Source organism: Periophthalmus magnuspinnatus, chromosome 12 (assembly GCF_009829125.3).
Source record: "Periophthalmus magnuspinnatus isolate fPerMag1 chromosome 12, fPerMag1.2.pri, whole genome shotgun sequence".
Classification (NCBI taxonomy): domain Eukaryota; kingdom Metazoa; phylum Chordata; class Actinopteri; order Gobiiformes; family Gobiidae; genus Periophthalmus; species Periophthalmus magnuspinnatus.
Genome location: NC_047137.1, coordinates 4,094,977 through 4,121,307, shown reverse-complemented (window position 1 = coordinate 4,121,307; position 26,331 = coordinate 4,094,977). Strand labels below are relative to the sequence as shown.

Genomic DNA, 26,331 nt, shown 5'->3' with positions numbered 1-26,331 from the left:
TCTAGATAGCATAGATTGTACAAGTCTGTTTTTAGTCCATTTTATCAATGTAAATCAGCCACTATAATCGGACTCCAAATGCCTGCAGGCTTAGGACACAACTTTACTCCAAAGTGGAACTACATGGGTTATATCTATTATGCAACATAAGGTTTTTAGAATTAAAGACACCATTTTGCATTCCCTCAAACTAATACCATCTCCACAGATTAATCTAATATTATCTTAGAAAACATCTGCACAGCCCACATTTAAAGTAACAGCACATAAATGTATTTCAGTAAAGATTAAAAAACACACACATATATTAATAAAAAACTTTAAGAGATCAACATTTCATACATCTTATTAGGTATTGTTACATGTCTTAATTCATTCAATTTTAACATTTTGATCTTATTGGAGAGATTTTAGTGTCATTATTTTTTGTTTTCTTTATAGTCATTATCAAAGATTTTGAATCATTTACTGGCCCTTTCGTGGATTATGCACAGTTTACTATGTGTTTCTCACTCATTCAAATTAAATGAGTCATGCATGTTTGTGAGACTGATGAAACCAGAATTGACAGTCTGTCTTTGAGATTATTTTGATTTATTTAAAATGCTAGGCCACACTGATGTGAACAGTAGAGAGGGTGATTTGAGGCAACATGCACGGTCCGTCTATAATGCATTTCTTTAACAACATCAGCCGCCTACATAAATTATTTAGATACAGCAGACACTGAGTTACAGTCTAAAAAGCTTAGGGTGAGCTTCATAATCTGAAATTAACTAGTTGGGAAGAAAGCCTGATTATTTGGGTCCTAAAAGACAATTTCAGGCTCCAGTATGTTGTGTATATACATTTTATTTTTACTGTTTCTATTGTAAATTTGTGTTCTGGCCCTCAGCAACAGCACTATTATCACATAAAACTGTCTACACCACTTTTTTTAAGAGTATTCATTGTTTAATAACTTAAAACGGCTGTGTTCATATGTAAAGATGGTAATAAAATCCCTTCAATCTAAATTATGTAAACTTGACACTTTAGTCAAGCCAGCTCCATGAAGACTTTATTGTCTTAGCTCTACGGAAATGATAAGACATATGTTTGGGTTGTAATGAAAACCAATGGTCAATCTAACACATAGGCTACAGTGGGCCTACATCACTCACAAACCATGCTCTCAAATGGGTTACTATGTCAACAAAAGTATAGATCTGCTTATTGTGCACACTTGCAAATCCAGCTATTTCATGTCAGAGGAATCCTTGTTTTATTTGACTCAAGCGTGGTCCTTTTTCAATCATAAATACCCTTGACGCGTTTGTTCTCTGGGTCAAATGGAGTCTTGATGTGGGCTTTGGCCTTGTATGTCACTCCCATCCTCTCCAGAGTGAACTCACCACTCTTTATGAATTCAGCATTCACCTGAAATAAACAAATAAGATACACAGTAGAGGCATATTATGATGACCAGCTACACAGCTGGATGATATGACCATAGAGAGACTGTAAAAGTATATCACGGTAGAGAGAAAAGAGAAGATTTGTAATATACTGTAATATGAACGATAATAGACATAATCATTCATAACCATGGTCTTTATCTTATAACAGCTAACCTTTTCTATTTAGGTATTAAGATGTACAGTACTGTTAATAAGAGATGGCCTAGGACTACTGTGTAAAGCAAATAATAGATCTAATATTCCTTATTATTAGTTTTGCTGTGGGTGCCACTGCTCCTGAAAGGTTGCCCCAGCTCCAGTGGTACTGAAGGACAAAAGTTAAATTCAGAGGACAAATTGGGGACAATAAAGTATACCTTTGTTTACGCATTATTGAGGAAAAGTAATGAATTGGTGGCAAAGTACATAATAGTTGATTGCATATCAAATATTATAGCCAGCAACATAAGACCTGGTTCGTGTATGAATTGGTAAATACTGAAACTGAAAATTACATGACCATTTTATCCATTACCTTTTTTCCCAAATGACCAAACACTTTAGAACAGACAATTTGGTAGAGTTCATATTTGACAGTGGGGAACATTAGAGGGAAGTGCGAGTTATAAAAGGCTGACAGCTATTCTTTGGCTCATGACTCAATGTCAGCTCCAGAAACAGAAGGAGCTAATTTCCTCCGACTATGTTCCTGCCTTCAGCCCCTGCACTGTTCTGTCAGTCTCTCTCTCCAAGTCTGCCAAACGACGCTCAAAGTGATCAATGTTTTTACAATACAATGTCTCAAACCAATATTTCTGTTTACTGCACACTAACAACATCACTTCACAAAACAACTTCTAATTTGGATTTGGTTTTAAGCTTTTGTTTTATAGTTATCATCTTTGTGATTGCCATCTTTCATCCACAGAATAGAAGAATAGAAGCTGCATATAAAAAAAAGTCATTTTCTAAAGAAAAAAAGTGCTTGATATGCACCACTGATTCCAGCACTTAGCCAGGGAGAAAATGAAATGAAATGATAGGAACAGTAATAATAGTCTACTCGTTCTTACCCTGCATGACACATAGTGAAGGAGTGGTAGCTTTCTGTGTGATGTTATAATTATAAAACAATCCAGTGGAAAAAGTAAGGCAACATACAATGAGGATCCAAGTATTAAGGATTAAGTTATTTATTAATATATATATTTTTTTAACAAATTATTCATATTGATATTAAAATGGTGTAATGTAAAGTGGCATAATCAATGACAATTTTATATCTCGTAATTACAGTAAAAATAATATTACCCTATCATTACACAAAGTTTACAAGAGAATTCAACAGCATAAGTGATACACACTGTGATAAAGAGTGTGTGTTCTTACCACTCCTCCATTAGGGTTGCGGATGTATCCATAACCAATAGTTTTGTCGATAAAGAAGCCGTAGTCAGAACGTCTCAGATGACCTACAGGGACGCCATTTCTGAAGATGGCCTCTAGACCAAACATGGGCACTTTCCTGTTTCAAAAGCAATGTGAAACTTAAAAAAAATATGATAAGATACAGCAAACAAGCACATATTGAAACACATACTCATCAATGGTAAAGCAAACTATTTTCCTCTTCAGGCCGTCCTTCTTCTGCTTTTCCAGAATGTCCCGCCCCTGAAATGGGATGGAGCTCTTGAGTTTGCAAGTGAAGGCCAGACCTGCCTCTAGAGGGGTGTCATCTGGACGGAGGTCAGCATGCCAGTGTCTATACCCTAAAAGACACAGGAAAATTTTATTTTCAACCCCTCATTATAATTCCAAAAAAGTATTGAATTGATTGAATTAGTCATTATTGGTTGTGCACGCTACATGACATTAATGTTAGGGTTGGGCAATTAATCAAAGAGAATCAGTTATGTCTAAATGTCAGTGATATGCTAATCAATCATCAATCCTCTTTCAGTAAAAGCATGTGGTTTGGAGCAGATTTCAGGTTTTGCAAGAATAAATTGGGTTATTTTTGTATTAAATGTCCATAAAATCAATACTCTAATTTTATTTCACTTTTGGAAAAGCTAAATTAGAAAAAAAATCAAGATTGATCAATATGAGATTTTTTTTTGCCATACGCCCAGCTCTAATTAGTGTACTGTTTAAAAGAATTACCTTTCTCTATGCTGAGGGAGTCGATGGCCCGATAGCCTGAGTTGATGATGCCATATTTAGCCCCGGCGGCCATGACAGCGTTATAGACTGGAATACAGGAATCTTTGGGAATATGCAGCTCCCAGCCCATCTCACCCACAAACGACAGGCGCATGGCTCTCACCTGCCGACAGTAGAGGGTTACAGATAAGAGGACATGGCTTTGGATCTCCTTTTGAGCCCATATCACACAAATACCTTATCCTCAAGGACTAACTATACTTGTCGTGAATCTTAATGCTGCCCACTTTGGTGTGCAGCTAGTGTGCAAGCCTGTGTGCAGTTAAGAATAACAATGCAAGAGATGCAAGAGCTAGATAAAGTGTACAAAAGAGAAACATGAAAATGCAATCTAGCCTTAGGAATCTACTCTAAAAGGTAAGAGGGAATATGGGGAGGCAATATGAGACTTTTCATTAATAGCATAAATAAGAAAAAAGAATGTACCATTTACTCGAATAAGCTTTAAATCGTTCATTCATCTTCCGCCTGTCTGGTTGGTGTGTACTGGTGGTTTCTATGTATTCGAGCCAATGTGTATCAAAGGCAGTACATTTTGGACAGAGTAGCATTAAGAAAAAGATGAGTTTGTGGTTTAGTTTATAATTGTTTTCATAATTTGACTGAATCTTTCAGTTTCAAAAGAACTTCTGAAGGCAGGGCATGTAATTATAAGCAAAAAATCAACAGAAAAATCCCGAAGTAAACATGCTCTCCACCAGCGGGAGTTGTGAGTGTGGAGAGCCATCCTGCCAGGCCTGGTTCACTCTAGGCCTTGTGTTAATGCCAACTAACAGTGGCAGTGCATACGGGCTTATGATTATTCACAACATTCACTTGAACAAAGAACACAAATGCAAGCAGACAAGACAGAGACAAGTAAGCAGAGAAATACTTTAACACAGACACTCATAACCAAACAAACATGACACCAACAATTGTTCCAAGTTTGAAACATGTGGAACCGAGGAGGAGTGGGGCTAATGAGCTGTGAGGAGAGTTGGGGGCAGGGAGACGGAGGGGGTGCTCTGTTCTCGCAGCAGTGCAGCCATTAAAATGTCACCCAGACAAGGCCAGAAAGCCAGCAGGAACACATCCGCGCAAACACAACCGAAGATACGCTCCACAATCACTACACTGTGCATAATTCATGCAACAGTGACTAAGAAGGAACAAGTGTGCATGTGGACATATGTGTCTCTGCATGCGCCTGGACATAGAGGACAACATGCACACTTTGATGTACAGCCAGGAGCAGTGTGAAGGTCAGTGGCTGTTACAACAAACATTGACTTTGGCTGAGGCAGTAAGCTCGAGATAAACCTCAGTTAAAACCAAACTGTTACAAAAACACACTAGGATTTTGGTTAACTCATAAAACAATAAATCAATGAATATAAGAAGTACCCATCTTGTTTCTTTCAATGGTTCATCTATCCCAAGGATTATACTCACAAACATGTAGGAAGTCTGCGCAAGCACCTGTGCACTTTTATGTTTAATTTGCCTGTTCATTTCTTTTTTTTGTTGTTTTTCTTTTTGTGCAAAATGATAAAAATTGATGCATTTCACTTACGCCTACAGTGTGGTATTAAAATCAGAGTACGTTCAACATTGTTTATGAAACTTTCCATTAGTAAATACAATGTTGCCTCACCTGATGCCCGGCTGCATTTACTACTTTATGAGAAGAGAAAGGGAAGGCTTCATTGCTGAGGTCTGTGTCCAACACCTCTTGAAGTACAACTCGACTGCAACAAAATAAATGATGGTATTAACATTAAATACATTGATATTGCAATGCATGTGAATGTGTACTTTTATAAACACATAGCTCTATGAAGCAGCTTTCTCTAGTCCAACCACCATCATTACATAATGATGAGTCAAAATAAGTCTATGTATAGCACCATTATCTACTGTCTGTGAGAGTGGGCAGGGATTACAATGCGTGATGTCTTTCATGGGATATTTTTCACATCCTAAGGCTCTCAGCCAAAAAGGGGTATATTTGAAGAACAAGTTATGCTTTGAGTAAAGGCTGCAAATGTCTGTGTAGGTGTTAAATCAATAATAAAGTAGGTACTATAAATGTCAATGTTAGAAAAGTATCAAAAGATTGTACATTATTGTATCACTGTAATTTCAGCAAGACTAAAAATGTTTGGTTTTTTTTGGCAGATTTTTACATGGAGTGAAATAGGCACAGTAACATGATTCTTGCCTCATAAATTCTAAAGTCTCTATTTTTCTTATTGTTATTCTCTTTACTTTTTTTTTCAAGGTTTATAATAAAAAAAGAACGTTCTTAGTATGTATATAACTCCACAAGTCAATGTTTTTCTCCAGACTGGCTTCCAATCTGCCTCTCCACTGCTTTGTTTGCTCAACTCAAAAGCCTGAAAGCAAGGCCAATTAGCTAAATATAATCAGGGAACAGCACTGCACTGTGTATGCACTATGCCTGCATGTGAGTCTGTGGTGAGAGGCTTGCAACCGCCAATTTGTTTTCCTAACATGCCACTTAGCAGAGGTTCTCATCTCTATCCATGCACACTCAAGAGGGGCTCGCTCAGAATATATCACAGTCTCATGTTTTATAAATAAGGTTCGTAATTAAAACGCAGACAGCTCTCAACCAACTGAAGTGACTGGCAAGCTTAGTGCGCGACAAAAAGCCAGATCTAATGTCTCAGGAGAATTTGAATGAGACATATCTGCAAGGGAAAACCAGACAATCAGATTTTTCATAAACATGGTAATTTCTGCTGTGCTTGAGCTGGAAGGAGATTAAATTACTTTATGAAAACATACAAATAATGCTAACTTGGCTTAGTGTAATCCTCATAGATGACAGAGACCAAACCAATATTTAAAACGCTTATCAGCTAAAAAGAACACAACTCAAAGAGGTTATGATACTCAATAAGCACTAGTCAACACAAAACATATTACAATAATGATTTTCTATTTATTGGTAAAGTATCTGAAGATTTAGTCATCATGTTCATTTTAAATGGTGTTTTGTTTTTATATCACTAATCATACACACTATGCTATCAGTGTATGAGTATATATGTTATAAAATGCTTTAGGAAGTTTGCTCTGATTGAATAATAGAAGGCAAGGTGCAGTTACAGTATAATAAAATCTATACATGTGTGTTCCACATTGATTTTAGCTTTGACGTAAGCAGCCTTAAGAAAAAAAATCCAAAAAAGGAAAGAAAACATGGGCTAGAGATTGTAGAGCGGAAGGAGTGGGGAGAAGGAACTCAATAGTACGAACACAGAAGTTGAGAAGAGCCCGGAAGGAGCAGATATCGACCCAGCCCACACAGAAAGGAGATTGGCCTAACCCTGGTACTGCTGAGGGGGAGAACAAAGACAGAGGAGGCGATAGAGAAGGACAGGAGGTGAAAGGGGAGGAACAGAGAGAGAGAGATGAGGACTGTACAGTCAGATCGGTGCCAGGTAAAGGTGGTCCGCACTGTGCTTTGTGGAAAGAACAACAGAAATAGCGTAAGGGGGGAAAGAAAGTGACAAACATTAACTACCTATGCTACTCTCTCATCTAAGAGAACAGGTATTTTCACAGCCTCTGAAAATTCCAGCTTAGACATCCATTAGCAGATCAGTAAAGATTATTCCATCATTTTGCTATTTATGTAGTGTTTCTATCAATGTTTGCTGTACTGTACTAGACTGTATACAAGTTAAATCAACCAATACATATTTCCCAATCCCAAGTCCAACTCCATATAATAATTAAATCTACACTGTATGCCTGCTATTACATCGTATTCTGTAATATATTCATTGTTTGATGGTGTGTGCTGCCATGTAGGTACAGAGACTAAAGGGTAATATTTAAAAACTTCATTAAAATATATGCAGCATCATTTGTTTGATACAGTTTCACATTTGTTTGGCAGCAAAACCATTCGCACTTTGTTTTTTGTATGTCTGCTTTTAAACTATTCTTGGTTCTGAGTTGGAGCAACGTGTAAGAATTAGGCAAGGCAATTTTATTAGAGCACAATTTGCTACTACTCTACTCTCAGACTGTCTAGCATACAGTCACTGGGGTCTATAGGAAAACAATAAGATCAGGGGTAGCTTTTGCGGCCAGCCACCAATCCACAAGTTTTTGTCTCAATGTCACTTTAGTGATAAACTTTACATTTCATATGTCATTTGGGCCTAATTACATGCCTACCTCTTGGGTCCCTGGATGCTGATCATGCCCATGTCTTCAGAGTGGTCTGTGAGCTGGCAGTGAAATCCTTGGTCTTGGAGAACTGTAGAGATATGGTTCCAGTTGTGTTCCGCCACACCACCTCCAATTGCAAGGTAGTAAGCATCACCTACAGAGAGAAATGCCAAAAATATTATTCCAAATAGACTGTGTAGAGAATAATAATACCAAGTACAATTCTTAAACTGACATGGAATTTGCTATTTTGTTGTGCTAAAAAGACACAATGTCTCAGTATGAATCATTTTACATGTATATTACACACAAATCTTGACAAAAACTATTAGTGTTTCTCACCATTGGATTCAGGTGCCAGAGGCAGGTTGGCAGCACCAGGCTCCAGTCTGCTCACAGTCAGGTCAGCCTCAGATCCTCCTCTCTTGTTCAGCATGCAGGTGTACACAGTGGACCCTGACGTACACATAGGCCATTAGTGTGCTGCCATCTTAAGTAATTAAGTGTGTTTTGTGTCTAGTCCCTAAAATCCAAACTAAAATGTATTCTGACAACAAACAAGAACATCTTGATTTAGTCCCCATGTTATTCTGATTACATGAGAATGCAACTGTGAATGCAGTCCTAAATTCTAGATAGAGCTGCACTATGTAACTTATCTCTGTGGAGATGTTATTGCTTTGCCAGGGATGTTCCACAGTATAACAATACAGCTGTCAGCCTCTCTACAGGTCTGACCAGTAATTTGGTCTGTCTGGTGGCATCATCTGCAAGCCTCCATGGAAATAGATGCATTTTAATGCCATACTGTAGAACATTTCAGGCAAAGTAATAACATATCCATGGAGACAAGTAGGTGAGGAGCAAGCAGACCCTCCATCAGAAAAGTTGCATTTAAAAACATTTTCAATAAAGACACGACAATGCATGTTCAAAAATTGTCCAGCAAGTACAAAAAGGAATGTTTAATAGACATAGCTTACATCCAATAAAGTATAAATGTTAAGCATAATTGTTAAGTACAATTCAGGAAGGAAAGTTAACATTCACTTTGCAAAAGTGACCCTTGATGTAATATTACTGATAGGAAAGAAGACTGCAAGATTAGATTCTATACCAGGTTAAGAGTTCAAGATTTAAATGACACTTGCTGAACTAAATATGAATGTGCTTCAATATGCAATATGTGGATTTCATTTAAAAAAAGACAAGCTTGTTTTTCTCTTTGAAAAACTGAGAGAAGTCACTCAGGTTACGAGTAAAGCTGGGCCCTTCAGTACTGCAGTCTGATTCAGTTCACACTCCTACTGCCTCAATTCCTGCCAACTCAGGTGAGACTGCCAATCATAGCCCGGAGTGGGTCTGGCTGTCAATATCACAGTGATTCACAAGGTAAGCATTGTAGAGTAGGAACTGTTACGTGTTCATGCCTTCAGAGTGCATTCCACCTGTTTATTATTACCTGACTAAATTTTCAGGCTGCAACCGGACCTACCTGGCTTTTTGTTGACATCAGCAGTAAATAACCAATCTGCTGCTTTTTTGGCATCTGGCCCAGTAAGATAGAACTTCCCAAAATAGGACATGTTGAACACAGCCACACCATTTCTACATGTAAGGCACTCGCTTTTTATCTAAAAACAAACAATAATGATTATACATTTTATTAAGGTGGCAGTGATTTACAACTTGGTAACAGTAGGCCAATGTTTTGTTTTGTGTTTTTTTTATCTTACCACGTTATGATGTGGGGGGAAGTCAAAGGTGTATTCTTTTCCCAGTAGTTCATTGTATTTGTAGTTAACATTCTTTGGAGTATCGTATGCACCATAGTAATCATAGTCTTTAACCTTTGTGAACCGGAGATATCATATTAATATACAACATGTTACAGAGAAGGACAAACTGCTTGGGAATACAAGTACAACATCTTAACAAAAATCACAATTTGAATTTCCCTTTACTCACACATGAATTAAAACATTTTACATTCAGAAATTGAGTGTAGATTTAGTGGTGTACAGAATATGTGTAACTTACAGGAGCAGGTCCATCTTTGTTGAACCACCCTGGTCTCTCCCAGCCGTGCCTCTCCTGGAATACACAGCCCTTCTCCGTCAGCACCTGCAAATGAGACAACAACACCTAGTTTAACCTTTTGCCCTTTAAAACTTCATAACATTTAGCAGTTCATCATGACGTGCAATAGATAATTACGCTTACACTATGTAATATTTCTGGTAGAGGTACCACCACCTGCTTGTTTCCATAGATACGTTATTGATTTCCACTGAACATTTTTATTCAGTTACAAGTGCTTTTATAGCTCAAAATACCATGGTGGTTGCCTTTCTACAGATATATCATCATGGATACAAGTAGATAGTTCACCAAAGAAGTTACATACTGCACCTTTAAGTTTGGATACATTAAAACAAAATATCTGTCATTCCTTAAGCTATAAATCAACTGTTATGGCATTCTTTGCCCTAAATCTTTACTTGTATTGATATATATTGTCATCTATCTTTTTGACCTAATTCCTAAATCCTTACATGTATTGATATGTAATCTTATTTATCTCTTTAACCTAATTTTCACGATAGTATCTATTGTTACGCACGGGCATATCTCTTGTTTGTTAGCGTACAGGACAATGTGTCCAGCAGTCTGAAGTCTCTTGGAGTACATTAAAACTGGTAGGATTATTTTTATGGTATAAATACACTGTATGTTCATTTCGAGGCTGAGGGTGAGATGACACTATTAGGGACAACAGCTCTTAGACAATTGTGCACAATTGATTCAATAAATCTGACTTTTTGACTCAAGACAACTTCTCTATTGATTTTATATTTTTTAAGGTGTGTTGTGGAACTAATAGTAAACAACTCACATTAGCTAGTTCACTCTTTTAGTTTTGCATATTTGCATGGCTTTCGTAAATAGTAAAAACACATATTCTGATGCAAAATTGGTATGGTATTACACCTAAAAGGCATTCTCTGCATTTCTCATTACTACCAGACTCATTGTTTTGTGATTTACTCTAACAAAAACTTTCTTCGAAAGGCGCTCTCTACAGGGAGGTTATTGAGGAGATACACCATAGATTCTCTTGAGGTAAAAAGAGGAGCAGCGTAGCATGAACATTCTCTGCGGTCTAGTAGTCAATACAATCATTCCAATTTGATTTGAAGCTAATAGAATCGCATTGATCGGTGCAGATTAAACACTTGAAATTAACAGCGCCTGATACAACACGATGAAAGGAATTGTCCGCTCAATGACAACAATGAAATTTAGCTATTTTTTCAAATTAACTTTTTTCTTAACAACAATAAATATAATATACTGTATTTTAGTCTTGGCACTGGTTCTTGCTAAATTGACAGCCGCCCACAGTTGGTAGGTATGCTAGGATCTGGCTCTATGTCTCCTGCCAGAACTTCCCACACAAACTATATTTACGCTCGGTGGTGCTGAGGTAGAGAAGGAGTGTTAGCTGCGATGTCAAAGATGCCCCGATTGTCCTCTGAAATAAATACACAGGACACACATACTTTGTTAAGTGTAGGTCTCTTCATTATTAATACAGGGATTTGCTTCCTCTGTGGATTAGGGCACTTATAAGCAGCACTCAAAATCAGCTATAATATATGTCGTTATGATTAGGGGCATTCTGCTGAACAAAAGCCTAGAGAGGACAGTATTTTGAAAAATATAAATGTGAAGACCAAGTATTTTGGTTTTCATATCTATAGAAAGTGTACTTGAGGCAATTTATACAGTATGCATGCAGACAATAAGCAGCATAATGCCTGTTTCTGTGGCCATTACTTTTGGAGCAACAATTACTCAGACTTGGTTTTGACTTACTGTCTAGTTTAGGAGTAAATACTCAATTGATACTATATGCAATAAAGATATTAGACAGTTGTCACCATAAAAAATCCAGTTAACCTTAAACCAATCAACCAAACAATGTTGCAAATAGAGGTGGCTATATTAAAACATTGATAGTACCAGAATTATTCATTGGATAAACTCAGCATTCCATATCTCCTATATTGTATAACTATTAAAATGACAGCAAAAAGAGCTGATTTAAATAAATCGATCAAACCTAATTTTCAAAACAAAGGTATAAAGTGATATATCTGCTTAATTTTATGCTCCATTTAGGTTTTGTGTGATCCTCAACCAAGATATATACAGGTACATTTTAACACATTCTTAACGCATGGTTAAAAAATTGTCTAAATACGGTTATTGGGATAACCCCAAAAAATATCGCAATATTCATTTTTGTCAATAGTGAAAACCCCTAGTTGCGAATACCTTTACAAACAGACTTTTCAATGACAAATGTTTCATTTGGGTGAAGTCTCATTATTCCTTACACCCACAAATTATTTTGAGCCATTTCAAGCATTTGAAGGTTTTTAAAAGAAGGACATCTATGCTTATACACTCACAAAATACAAAAAAATTAAAAAATTAAAAATCACATTTTGACCATTCATAAACAGATTAAAAGTGTATTCTGGCATATGAATTTATTTTGAAGGCTATTTTGTAGTTTGATAAATCCAACAGACCAGTGAGTCCTTGGATGGTGACACATAATTTTGCAAAGCCCATTTCCAAAATTCTACAAATATTCAAACCAGGGTTTCCACTCTCATTAAAAAGATTCAAGCTACAAACATTTGCCTCATTTATGTCACACTTTTGACAGTTTGCTCAATACAAAATCAGGAAAAAAGACCCTAAGAGGAAACTGATTAATTATGTATGAGAAGTGTCAGCGAAACTAAATAAAACAAGCTCTGGAGGAAGATATGCTCTACAAAACATATTGACGACATCACTAATGCACCGTGTGACGGTAATGTGTTTGGAAAGAATGGCCACTTGCATATGTGTACAGGAAGAATGAACAGTTAAAGGTAAATGGAGTAGAGAGGCTGGAAACCAAAGCTTAGTGGATCATTAATGTGTAAAATATAGTGGCAGGGCCCATTAGGATTTAGAGCCAACTGAAACACATCAAAGGCCAAAACAACTAGTGCTAAGTGTATCATTTGTAGTGATGTTGGCTGGGCTTGCATTAATAAGGTTTGATAATAATAAGACCTGATAGACGACATTGAGCCAATGGTCCCCCTTAATCAGCTGTTGATGGAACAGACAAAGGAGACTTGGACAGTTACATGTTAAATCAGATTAATTACGTGTGAGACTATTATGATAATGTAATGTAATGTAATGTAATGTCTGTTACATAAACTCCAAAATAACACATTTCTGCTGGATTTACTGATGTAATATTATCTAAATATCATTACAAGATACACCCAAAAAAACCTGGAGACATTCGGTGTTGATAATATTGTCCGCCCCTACAGTAGTCACTGCTGTTCATGGGCAAACTGACAGATGTGGCAGCCAGTTAGTGTCAACTACCTCTCCAACCATGATAGGTCACACACCAGATTCATAATTAGTCAAAATGGGTGAAGGGTGTAACTGTGAAGTGGCAAAGCCTCATTAGCAATAGATCCACATAAGGTAGACAGATATGATAAACACATGTACCTACTGTAGAATATACTAATAACTGTAGTAACAAGTAGCAGTTAAATCTTGCAGCACAGTGGGACATTAAATATAATTACTTTCTTAGTATTTCCAAATACTATGGTAATGTCACCATTTTCCAGGGAAACGTAACACCTTATAAACATATTTTTATTTAATGTGGGTACTGGAATCTAACTGAAAAACTTTGAACCTTTGACAGTGTACAGTCTGCAACAGGAATCGACAAAAACATAATTTCTGTAAAAAGGTATGCATGTTTTTGGACGGTAACACTGGAGGCACATGCAAGCTCCATGTAAAGAGATAAAGTGATGGCCTGACCACAAAAATAGTAGTAAAAGAAGAATGATCCAAACAAATCTTTAAAGTCAACATGACCAGTCCTAGTCCTTAAGCAGAAACACCTCTTCATGCATCATCACATTGCTCTCTGAAATATGAGCTGTGGACAGAGCACCAAAGTGTACCATCAACCAAACAGAGGACATTTGAAAGGGACATTAGGAAAAATAGTGGTGAAATGTGGCAAAAATAGTGTTGTTGTTGATGATAATGATGCCAGGGCCAGAGAATGAGTCACAACAAAACAATAATGAAAGGCAAAAATATGAGTCACACAGGTCTGAGAGTACAGTTGTTCAAGCTCAGAAAAGTGAGACTAAATGACACATTGACACATAAAAGAATAATAGAAATGACATATAGTATTCCAGGAATACCTCAAGCACTTTCTGATTGTAAACTATGAGTCACAATTAAACTTCAAATATGTAGTCATTATCCATGTCATGATCAATGAATATGTAGAAAATAATATGTATACATTCAAGATTGCATGTCTGTGTATGTCTCCCCTGGTAAGACTTGCTTCATTACGGAAAAATTAATTACCTTGATTATTCTAATCAGACATGAAATCAAGATTATTTACACATTTTTTTCTTAGAGAGAACGCAGTGCATCAGCATGCATAACATTAAGAGAAAAAACATATTCAATGAAAGCTAAGGACGTCTTTTGCATGAAAAGGGCATTTAACAGTGTATTCTACAAGTAAAAAGCTCCAACCTACTGCAACCTTTTCACTCACTAACATCACACCACTAAACTGGAGACCAACAGAATAATAGTCTCTTAGAATCCCTAGGAGAAAGTGATTCCTGCTACACGTGTCTTGTGTACCTGATGGAAAGGGTCTCTCCTCATGTTGCGACTGGCCAGCGGCTCATCAAAGGGGAACACCACCGAGTAGTTTTTGGCGTAGGACTCATGACTGCGCTCTCGAATCCATCGGTTGTTATCTGTCAGGGAGTGATGGAATCGCCTGCAAAAAGGAAGAAGGGAGCCAACAGCAACTGAAAGTTCACAAAAGCTAGATTTAACATGATTTTGCATCTTATCTGAAATCTGAACTACATTTTCTTGCTCACGTTGTTTAAGGTTTTGATGTTGTAGGGTAGAGGGGACTAACCTGATGTCATATCCATACATGTCCCTCTCAGGGCGCCCGTGAATGATCCAGTGAGCCAACTCTCTCCCACAGCCACCACCCAGCATCATGCCTGCAATCATAACATGAGGATAAAGCTGAGTGGATTATAAACAGGGTTTTTTTTGAGTCAATTAAACATATATATACACACACACAGCTCTGTTTGTGTACAAGTCTCTCCATGGCCTACCACCAAAGTACATTTCCAACATGTTAGTGCCATATGAACCATCTCACTCTGAGCACCTCAGGGACAGGCCTCCTGCTGGTGCTCAGAGTGAGGATTAAACATGGGGAATGAGCGTTTCAGTTTTATGCAGCGAAAACCTGGAACAATCTTCCGGAAGATGTGAGACAGACCTCTACTTCGACAATGTTTAAATCCAGGCTCAAAACGGTTCTGTTTAGCTGTGCATACGACTTTTCTCTTCTGATGTTGATTTTATGATTATTATTTTTTTATTTTTTTGTATTGTGATTTTTTTGCCTAAACTACACAAATTTTTTATTTACATTTTTAAAAAGACAGGAAAGACAAAACCAAATCCGAAAGCTGAGGAAATGTTTGGAAATTCTCAGAAACCTCAAAAATATATCAAATGTTTAAATGCCGAGAATCAACTATTTTATAAATAATAGTTTATTTACACAAGGTGATAAGGCAACAAAAATAAATAAATGTTGCCGTGTCTTTTAAATAATGTCAGCAATGTTTTAAGTTATATTCTGTTGTATTTCTGCCACTGTACGTCACAGAACGTACAGATAAGTGCTTTGACCTCCAATCCATCATTTGACCATAACTTACAGCTGCCCTTGGGAGAGATGTCTTGGATGAGATGACCTCATTCAAGGCAATCCAAGCCTTATTTATTACATACACATTCTCACAAAGCTTGTCTTCTTTTTTGGTAATGCAAACTTTTTTTTTTTACATTTCCACTTCGTGAGCAGATGTAAACAGACTGTTCTAGGGTTAAGAGCAGAACACCATTATTGACAGCTGTGTCCTTGCATTCATTTTTCTTCTCCATCCTCCACAGTTCACTTCACTTGTGCCAGAGAGGACATTTAATGTTGTATGGCCTGGCAATGGGGTTGGAGGTGGGCTGGGAAAAACAGGCTGTAGAGAAGGTGGGAGGGGGTGATGGAATTGTCCAGAGACGCGGTGAAAACACTTGGCGAGGCAGAGGTGGCACTGATAAATGTCAGGGGAGATAACGGCTGGGATGTCGGAGTGCAGATGTGCGTGTAAACCTCTTGTTTCATCTTGTCACTCTTCTGCTCTATTGTGGATGGTTTATGCTCTGCAAACACTTTGACCATCTCAGCCACTATGCATCACATTTACCTCGGCATAAAAAAAAAGATATCACTTTAAGGTCCACACATGTACTAGAACAACATGGGATTCGTCAACAGAAATGCAAAAACAGTCCAGTGTAGAATGAGGTCCATCTAAAGTGAATCCAAACTGAGAGAATGAGAACAAAAAACATTCTAGGCAATTCATTTTTACAGTGACATTTGCAAAATTGTTGATTTGGTTTGAAGATGTTGCAGTTCTTGTCTATCAATGTGAAGATCAACAGTTCAAACCCCATACTGCCATTGTGTACTTGGAAACCTCATCGAGCTTGCCTAGTAAGAATGATAAGTACGAATAATTGTATTATCGTGTGATAGTTCATACCTTTATTTGCTAAATTGTCAAACTGAACGGAAAATATTTTATAAGAGGTATTAAAACTACACACATGATGTTAACTAGTAATTGTGCAGACATACAACCACCATTTTAAAAATAGTACACACAAGATGCAACTTTACCAACTCTTTGTCCCTTTGACTTGTATGAGGAGGAATATAAGTTTTAATAGGCTGACTGAAAGAAAGATAGCCCTCCTTACCAAAGCCCAGTGGAGCTCTAACATGATATAAATTCAAGTTTTTGTCCTATATAGAGTAAATAGATGCTACACAGATGATGAAGCCAACATAAGGTGCAGATGTTAAGTGTGATTAGAGAATTATCAAAATACATAAATAACTGCACTTCACCAGTTGCTAGGCTACAAAAATCTGGTTTTGTCTGTGCTTGGCAACTAAAATGAAACACCAAAATGCAAAATGAGTTTGCATACACAAAACCTTAATTACAAATGTTTTTAAATATGCCATAAATAATAACACATATTAATCAACTTATACTAAAGAACTATACTATTAAATGAATAGAAATCTATATACATATGTCAAGTATCATTACTCAAGAGGGCAAATGTCTGTGTTACATTCAGTCTTTTGTAAAGCTTTAATCAATTTATTCTTAGACACAGGAAAAAGTATGCAGTTATCCGTGAAGAAAAATAAGACCAGGGTAAAACTGCAGACATTTTTTGATTACATAACACTCGAGACTTGACTAGGCTGGCGGACAATAGGTCTGTCGACTGGCCTTTGACAGACTTACAAATGGTGAGAGACATAAATTGGGAGGACCTGTGCTGAGGAGAAATCATTAGCACTGCAGCTCTCTGTGCCCACTGAGACTCCACGTACAACACTTACACTTGACCTTCAAGTCTATATACAGTTCTTCAGCTGAAATCCCACAACTATCCATTAACATCCATTTACTTTGCCATTTATGCCACCACTGGACTGTGGAGATAATCACCTTTTCACTATGTAACCTTAGCGGTGACAGTTTACAGTTGTCTGTATGTCTCTGTGTTCTCTATGGAGCAACACACTTGGACCATCACTAAGGGCTTGTTCTGCACCTCCATTCTTTTGACTCAATCCCCAAATTGCTCTCCCAGTGAAATACTTTGAAGTGTGTTCAAGGAAGAAATTGTATCTTACAAATTGAAAAATCTGGCATTAAGTCCACAGTTTACAGACACCATTTGTCCCTGTCATTGACTGATTGATTTCTAGCACTATATTGAACTTACCGGCACTGTTGAAACCGCAACCCAAGAAGTACCCTCTGACCTCTGGAGCCTCTCCCATTAAAGGCTTGTGATCAGCCGTGAAGGACTCTACCAAACACGCATGAAGTATGTGATTAATAAAAATGACAGTAAACACAGTCTTAAAAATAAATGCTACTACCAGCATATTTTTCTATAATCAGATGTTTGTAAACAACATCTGATTGATTTGACATGGTCTCTTCCTCTATGAAATCAAAAACTATAATCTCAACATTAAATCATCAATTTGCATATCTCAACAACAATTAAACATAATTTCAGAAGACTTGGCAGGTTTTTGAATTTCTAAGCTTACATTTCACTGTAACTGTTTACGAACTACTGACAACCCAGTATGCTGCAATATGTGTTTGTCCAACTGCTGTATTTAGGTCTTATTTTTTCTAGTTTCACTGTCTGCTACTTTCTTTTATAATTGATGAATTATGCACAGATGGATTGCTGCTTGATTACAGTAGTATTTAACCAACATCATACAGCAACATTACAAGTGTATATCTGAATTATATTTTCTATTTCTTCATAAAGTATTCTGTACTCTGTTCTGTATTCTGGTCTTCTCATCTTCCCCACCCTGCTCTGTGATGATGAAAACGGCCAAAATGATTTTGTAACAGGGGCTGTCCATTTGAGCCATGTACTGCTGACAGATTTGTTGCAATCAAATTCCTTTATAAACATAAACTATAGGATCCTAGTTTATGCATTCATGGGACCTTGTTGCAATAGCAGGAATAATAAAATATTTAATAGATAGATTCATATCACTTTTAGATCAAAATGTTGTGTGTTGCTTAGTTAGTAATCCTTGGTAAAGTAGTATGCAACAGCTCCCACCCTGTCAAAAGTGATGCTATGTGTGTGTGTACCTGGTCCACACACTGTGGACTTGATGCCAGTCTGCTCCAGAACAGGAACTCTGTTGATCGCGCCCTCAATGTGTTGCATAAACACATCCCAGTCCAGGTCAAATAAACTGAAGGCAAATTTATCGGAAACCTGAAAAATGTAAAACATACAGAACATGCATGATTAACAACCCTTTTCCAAAAGTATAAAGATAGATTATTAAATAGAAACATGGAGGGAGACTACTACACACAGTTACCTGCTGCTTGACTTCAACATAATTCTTTGGTAGACTAAAATGTTTATCAATTTGCATTGGTCTACTGACCAATGCAAATTGAAACATATTGTAGAGATGGTCTGACTACATCCTCCTCAACTGAGTCTTACTAAACTTCTTACATGAACTTAGAGAGCAAATTGTTCACATTCTTTGTTATTATATGCTATATGTTTTCCAATCAGTAAATGACCCCAATTACTAATTCAAACTAGGAGATACTTCTCTCAATAATTATGACAAGAACATGATCGTTATTACAAAAATGGGTATTAAAACATAAGTGAGGATTAATACTGGTACAGTCCTATGGCAGCTGCAGAATGGCCCCTCATTCACTAGAGAATAAACATCTGTCAAAGAGGGCCAGCCCTCTCTGGTCTGTGTCCAGGCTTTAATGTGCTCCCATCTGGATTGCTTCCTGGTCAGCTGGGCCAAAATGCAGTCTTTAGCTCCTCCATCTCCTGCTGTGGAGTGTGGATCGCCTTGCTCTAAAGCACTCTCCTCCTCCTACACTAATCTAAGTGACTCAGCAAGCTCAGATTAAAAAAAATCCTCCGCTCACCACCTTGTGCTCTTTGCAGGATTTGGTAAGTCACGTACTTCTCCCATTCTTGGCAGCGCTATGGTCCCTGCTCCTCTTGACACCCTCCTCCTGCCCAGCTCCTACATTTTTCTTTTCTTTAAAGAGGTTTTCTTTCTGAGTCATGCCATACCTAAGTATCCACAGCCTGCCAACTTAGTGGTTAAAAATACTTGCACAATACAAAGTTCACTTCTTTGTTTATGATAGCCACTCATCAAAACACACAAGCAATATTTCCATTATGTATTAACAGCATAATTCATATAGTAAATATTGCTATTGCTAGCCAGGATCATTGCTGCATTCAACACTGTAATGCTTGTAGTTCAGACAATTAAGTTTATGAACTGATTTTCATCAAGAATGCATTCAGAGTAGTGTGACAGCCCAATACCTCCTGAAACTTGTGTTATATAATCATAAGACTTCAGTAATACACAGCTTTATTTTGACAATAGAATAATTGTTAAATATTTCTCCAATACTCCACAGGTACATCAATGCAAAGCTATCAGTGCTTATCCTTACCCAATAACATCTTCTGCTCTTTTATTTTCTTTGAGCTAATACTCTTTTCAGTATCCCCTCTCTTCTGCATCACATTCACTTGAGGACATCAATGCAACACTCTGCTGCAGTACATGAACAAAAGAAGCTACTTCCACATAAAGAACTACGGTACACTCACCAAAGAATATAAAGACCAGCAGAAAGAGGAAAAAGACGGTGAGAGCCGCTGACTCAAACTGTCTCAAATTGGGTCGTCATGGAGATTATTCGTGTTCATGTTTACAGATTGGATGATCACAAACAATTGTTTAGGCCAGGAGGCTGACCATAGATTATACTGAATACAGACAAACAATTCATACAGAACTTTGGAAACTATCAAATTGAGCTGCATTAAACCACACCCCAAAGTTGTTCTACAAAAAGTGTTATTACTGTTATAAAGCAAATCATTACCTAAAGTAATCTTGGAGGTAAATTCAAGTATATTGTGTTGTAATTTCACACAAGAGAAATCGGACTCAAAGAGGCAAAAATAACTTCACTTTTACACAGACTAGTAACTGTCAAAGATCTCTTACCTCGTCCCAGAAAATTGGGTTTTGCTCATAGCCTCCCACAGACAGGGCATCACCTTGGAGACGAAGATAGACTGATGCATCATGGTCTCTGACATTTGGCATGTTCTGCAAGTAAAGGGTGTATACATTACCTGAAAATATATAGTATTGGTTGTAATTCCATGTAACTGTGAGGATGCAAAATTGCATTCATGCCATACCAGATTAGCACAGTTTGTTTATATACAATCAATAATGACATCGCTATCTCAATCAACTATGGGGCTGGGACTGTTACAAAACCTTCTTGGCTGGCCAACCTTACATGACAGGGTATGCAAATCAGGTCAAAGGTATAATGCTAATCAACAACACTGTTACATACAGTATAACAGTATAACGGCTCATCTGTATGTTTGATGTAACACGCATACAATTGTATTTTGTAGAAAGGTAAAACAAACTAGAGGGGACTATATAATTTACATGTAATTTATTCAGTTTGTCACAAAGTATTTTTCCAAACCACACCTGCAGTGCTTTCTGAGAACAAAAGCAAGCAGCACAGATTAGATTCACATTGGAAACCTACTTGATACACAATAAACTTGTATTTCATGTTCTATTTCATGTGCTGACTACAGACTAAGCAAACCAAATGACTCTGTCCTTTATTCAAGCCTCCATATGTGAAGACACACCTAATACAATCAGGAATCTTGGATATTTGAATTACAAATCTCCCCATATATTTTTCACCACTACTGGGTTGAAATAAAAATATCTTCAATCTAGCATTCAGGCTAGATACAAAGCAAAAGCCACTTGTTGCAAGATCTTGGACTTTTTTGTTATTGGGAGTTTAAGAATTAGCCTGACTGCAAAAGAGCACTGACATGACATTGCATAGTCTAGGAACATATTTCCCACATTTTCTTCTTCAGATTTCTGACATTTTCTTCTAATGTGAGTTTGTGTCTGTATAAATGATGAAGTAGTGAACCTTGTTTAGCTGCTCTTAAACTGACAGCATAGCTCTGGTAGTGCAGCTAAATAGCAGTTCTCTAAGGATGATAACTGTTATGCAAGAGTGAGTGAAAGCTGTAGTTTGTACAAAGAAGAGGCAAATGACCTGACACATATAATCAACACAGTAATAGATAGTCTCAATCTCACACAAGCAAGCAACATCTCAGTACAGCATATAAAAGATTCACTTTTAGAGGAGGTAATTCAGTGTTTGCTGATACTGCCACCTGTTGGTTAAATAACATAGTACACACTAGAAAAACAGATTTGTGCCTGAACATTACTACTATTTTACTGTGAAAGCACAGATGAACCATTTTTTAACTTACACATGTGCATACACAGTGTAATAATTTTACTCTCTTTGATGAAAATAAAAAAATTACTACACTTACTTGAATTCCTTCTATTCTCTCTGTGACCACATAGGCATGATGCATTGCAATAAGAGGCACCTTAACCCCAGCCATTTCTCCAAGCTTAGTAGCCCATACACCTGAATGTAAAAGGATAGTTAGAGAAGCAGGGAGAGCTCAAAGGTTGTTGTAATTTGAAACAATCTTTTTGTACCTGCACAATTTACAACACATGGGGTTTCTATGGTTCCATGAGCGGTCTCCACAGCTTTCACTCTCTTCACTCCAAGATCATCAGACTTGACTTGGATACCAGTTACAGGGCAGTTCTCAATCACCTATAAACATGATTAAAGATTATTAAAAAAATAAATGTGGCATTGTGATACCTATGAATTGTATATAATTATGGGTTTCAGCTTCTTGTTATATGCAACGTTATGCAACTTTTAACCATTCAAAACATATTTAGTTTAATGTTTTATTGCTATGACATTGAGCCTAACTTTTCATAATTGTGAAACCCATGGATAATTCAGCACAAAATCCAACATTAAATGTTTTCAAAATCGGCATTAAAAATAATATTGCACTGTTTAAGCAGTGGTTAATACACTGAAGAAGACAAACGTAGTTACCGTGTATTTCAGATTAATACCTGTCCCAATGGAACTGAACCATAAGGAACTTTACCGTGGCTCCCCGAGCTGAGGCGGCCCTCGTCAGGGTGGTGCAGGTGCCTGCAGGGTCCATGGTTCCATCTTTGGGTACATACAAAGTTCCATACAGATCATCCACATTCATTAGAGGGTACAGGTCCTTCGTCTCAGCAGGTGACAAAACGTGGGATTCAATGCCATAAACTTTACCCAGCTACAGAAAAGAGAGGAGAGCAAATGTGTTTATTTAAGTGTCTTTACTAGTTAGCCTTTCAGATTTCATTTCAAGTATTTTTTTTTTGTTTTTCATTTGTTGTATAAAAGATAATAATAGCAAGTTTTTTTGGAAAACTGTTATTGAAGACATATATCAATCTGTTTTAACCCTCAGTAAATGGACCCCCATAGGCAGTACCCTGGCACTCTGTAAACAACTTACTATGTGAAGTCAACGTATCATTTTGGTAATTTGGAAAAAAAAAAAAGGTATGGTTGATCCTCACCGACATGAGGCGCTTGTACTCATCCAGCCTCTGTTTATTAGAGGCAATAAATAGGCCTCCATTTTGGATCCAGCCAGTGTGGAGGCCAGTCTCTTCCTCCAAGTCTCTGCTTATCACATTTCTAGTGTGTGCCAGCAGCTCAACTTCAACATCACTGGGGCGAAGCTGCCATAGTAGACCTTACAACAGGATAAAAAATATGATCAGCTGGATTGTTTGGATACTGTAATATTCTGGAAAAACAGGTCACAGCAAAAATAAACTGGTGATGAGTAAACAATTTTAGCCTTTCATTTCTAACTTCAGAAATGCAGCAAATTCAAAAATACTGATGATGGAGAAAAGGAAATGATTAGGATAAACCAGAGATACTGACCGATATTGATAAACTGTGTAATAACTAATTACATATTATAATATTGAGACAAACTTACTCAAACAGCACTGTTCATTACCTGCAGTGTGCCAGGTGGTACCAGCGGTTAGTCTGTCCCTCTCCAACAAAACCACATTGGTCATGCCCATTTTAGCCAGGTGGTAGATCGTCTGACAGCCCAGACTTCCTCCTCCAATTACCACTGCATCTGCCGACCTGCAGCAGTGAGGTGGTAAGCAAAAAGCAGAAGATATTTGGGTTTGAACAGAATGACCGTATGCTAGATGTTAATTATCATAATAGTCTTATATGATGATCTGAGAATGCAGGAGAGATTGGGTTGATCATAAGTAGAGTCTCACCTGGGGAGAGGTTTGGTGGGCCCGGAGGAAGTCCCATCCTGCTGTTTGAGGGTTGTCTCATAGGGAACACTTTTTTCTTTGGTGGGTTCTGAGCTGTAGGCCCGGGATGTAGTCCGGCACAGAGGAGACAGAGGTGGCCGGAGTGATGATATTCGACGAACTGCACTCCCTATTAAGGCCATGGACTGGACAGATAATCAGAAAATAAATATTACATGATGTCTTACTATATTGTTGCAAGTATAATTGGTAAGTACATTAAGGTGTGACATCAAATACCACTACCTGTAGTTATGTGTAAGTGTAAGGCAATCTGATCTTTTGGCCAAAGTTGAGACAATGTTGCAATGTTGCAATGGGGGGGTAGAGCTGATAACACAACCACTCATGTTATCTAAGGGTAATGGTAATAATAGTTTTAAATAGTCAACTGTGATCTTGTACTTCCTAGATTTGTGTTTCTGGATCATTCATTCCACAACAGACCAGCTTGGTCACATTTGCTTTTTGTGCAGGACCTCCCTATTTCAGAGGGACAGTTTGAAACGAATTAAAGCATTTCTAAAAAAAAAATTAAAGCGGTAGGCTACTAAAAGTGCTAAGATTTGGTGGCTCAATGGTGGCTGTGAGCGAAGCTGTAGAGTTCGACTGTAGCTTCTGTGTGAATGGAGTCAGTGTTGGATATAGACACATCAGTGGAGTTTTGCCCGTCTATCATGTGCAGAATACTTACACAACCAACACGCCACGACTTCGTCAACTTGACCCAAACATAATGCATGGGTTTGCATGACGTGTCACCGTGTGTAGGCTAAATATATTAGGCTGCACAAGTAAACGTAGCAAACATGCACGGTGGAAAGTTTAGCAGCGTGTGCAGCAAGTTCATCGCAGTTGTGCAGTTGTTTTGCGCATACCTACGGTTGATCCAATCGCTGTGATCCCAAAAACACACAGCCGAAGTGTATAAAGAAATGGCTGCGTTTATAAGAGCTCAAAGTGTTCCCCAAAGCGTGGCTCGACTGAAGCAGCAGCACGACTGTCTGTACGGAGAGGCGAGTTCTTTCGCCGTTTGGCCCTCCCACTACTACTATTACCACCACCACCACTACTACTACTACTACTACTACTGCTACTACTACTGCAACTACCACCGTCAAGATCCCACCCGCCTACCTCAGTTACACATGTGTAGGTTACATCAGAAGGAGGGAGATTTATATCAGCCTACAGATTTATGTCAGCTGTATCAGTGCGCTTTAGAATATTATTAATAGTTTAATAATAGCATAATGTCTTCTAAAATTATGAATTTGCTGTTAATTTTGTCCTCGAGTAAAACTGGCCGCATCATCATGTGAGCAGAATCTACAGAGTAGATCCAGACTAAACATTTATATATAGTGTATGAATAGATCACAGGCTAAATATTACGATATGATTATAATACTGTAAATGTTAAACAATCCAGTTAAAAACCTTTATCAAGGGTAGGAAGTGTTCAGAAATGAGGACAGACGGCTGCAGATGTCTGCAGGCCTGTGCCATGTCATGCAGAAGTAGAACAGCTCACGCTTTACGCACAAAGGCGGCACATTCTGAACCTCACGTGGTCCTGTCTGTATACAGCTCCTGTTTTGTCAAGTTCACCTCAGATCAGAGCTCTAGTATCAGCCACTCACAGGCCGAGTTAGGTGAGGAGGAGTTCACTCCGGTTCGTACAGCCCTGGCGAAGGGAAAGTTGGACGAAGGTCTGCAACACGTGAAAAACTAAAAAATGCTTAGACCTACCAACTGACGCACAGCAAGGGTGTCTAACCGAGCCTGTTGAATCCTCCGATCCGATCAAAACATATCCTGGCCCCAAGTTAGATTTATTTAAACCCTCAGTATGAATGTATAGCTTTGGTGGTAGTTGCACTATGGTTCCTCCCTGTGGTGGATGTTTGAAACTACAACCGATATTACACAAGCATTGTTTTAAAACGTTTATATAAACACATTCTATACATGCAGAGCTATCAGCCAAACACAAATAGCCTATGCTTTAGGCCGACACAGGTTTTGGAACAAAAAAAAGTTTTTGTCATGTCAACCAGAATAAACTGTAAATAAATTAGACAGAGAATACCATACACAGATCACACCACGAAATACAAGAAGAACAATACAACAAAAATTATTCGTTGTTCTTATTGTAAGCATGGCTGATTATTCGGTATCATCACCCATTCATAATTACAAAACTATCAGCTTACATTCACTGTAAACCTTTAAAATGTACAAATATGTCTAAAAAATTCAGAA

The 26,331-nt window shown here is 37.6% G+C and overlaps 1 protein-coding gene across 4 annotated transcripts; it reads right to left on the bottom strand.

Moving 5' to 3' along the window:
* Positions 1–848: 848 nt before the first annotated feature.
* Positions 849–25,835, bottom strand: sardh (sarcosine dehydrogenase). Of its 4 annotated transcripts, none has more exons than XM_055225725.1 (22): positions 25,816–25,835; positions 24,025–24,209; positions 23,742–23,878; positions 23,287–23,465; positions 22,818–22,997; positions 22,339–22,462; positions 22,164–22,264; positions 20,761–20,865; positions 18,824–18,953; positions 17,913–17,999; positions 14,932–15,022; positions 14,643–14,784; positions 9,894–9,977; positions 9,590–9,703; positions 9,349–9,487; positions 8,196–8,309; positions 7,860–8,007; positions 5,299–5,392; positions 3,603–3,765; positions 3,040–3,208; positions 2,829–2,964; positions 849–1,419 (listed from the first exon to the last, which is right to left on the bottom strand). In XM_055225725.1, the coding sequence occupies exons 2-22, from the start codon at positions 24,204–24,206 to the stop codon at positions 1,291–1,293; spliced, it is 2,748 nt and encodes a 915-aa protein (XP_055081700.1). In that variant the 5' UTR covers positions 24,207–24,209; positions 25,816–25,835; the 3' UTR covers positions 849–1,290. The 4 variants fall into 4 exon arrangements, with proteins under 4 accessions (XP_055081700.1, XP_033832011.1, XP_055081701.1 ...); XM_033976120.2 differs by lacking the exon at positions 25,816–25,835 and adding an exon at positions 24,942–25,155; XM_055225726.1 differs by lacking the exon at positions 25,816–25,835 and adding an exon at positions 24,942–25,054 and having other exon boundaries at positions 2,832–2,964.
* Between the last annotated feature and the right edge of the window lie 496 nt (positions 25,836–26,331).

Bases quoted from the DNA above. Each gene is read 5' to 3' on its own strand.
- sardh (XM_055225725.1), bottom strand. From the start codon at position 24,206: ATGGCCTTAATAGGGAGTGCAGTTCGTCGAATATCATCACTCCGGCCA. The intron at 5,393-7,859 runs GTAGGCATGTAA...ATTTTGTTGCAG, and splicing joins AGCATCCAGGGACCCAAGAG to TCGAGTTGTACTTCAAGAGG. The intron at 3,209-3,602 runs GTAATTCTTTTA...TGTGTCTTTTAG, and splicing joins CTCCCTCAGCATAGAGAAAG to GGTATAGACACTGGCATGCT.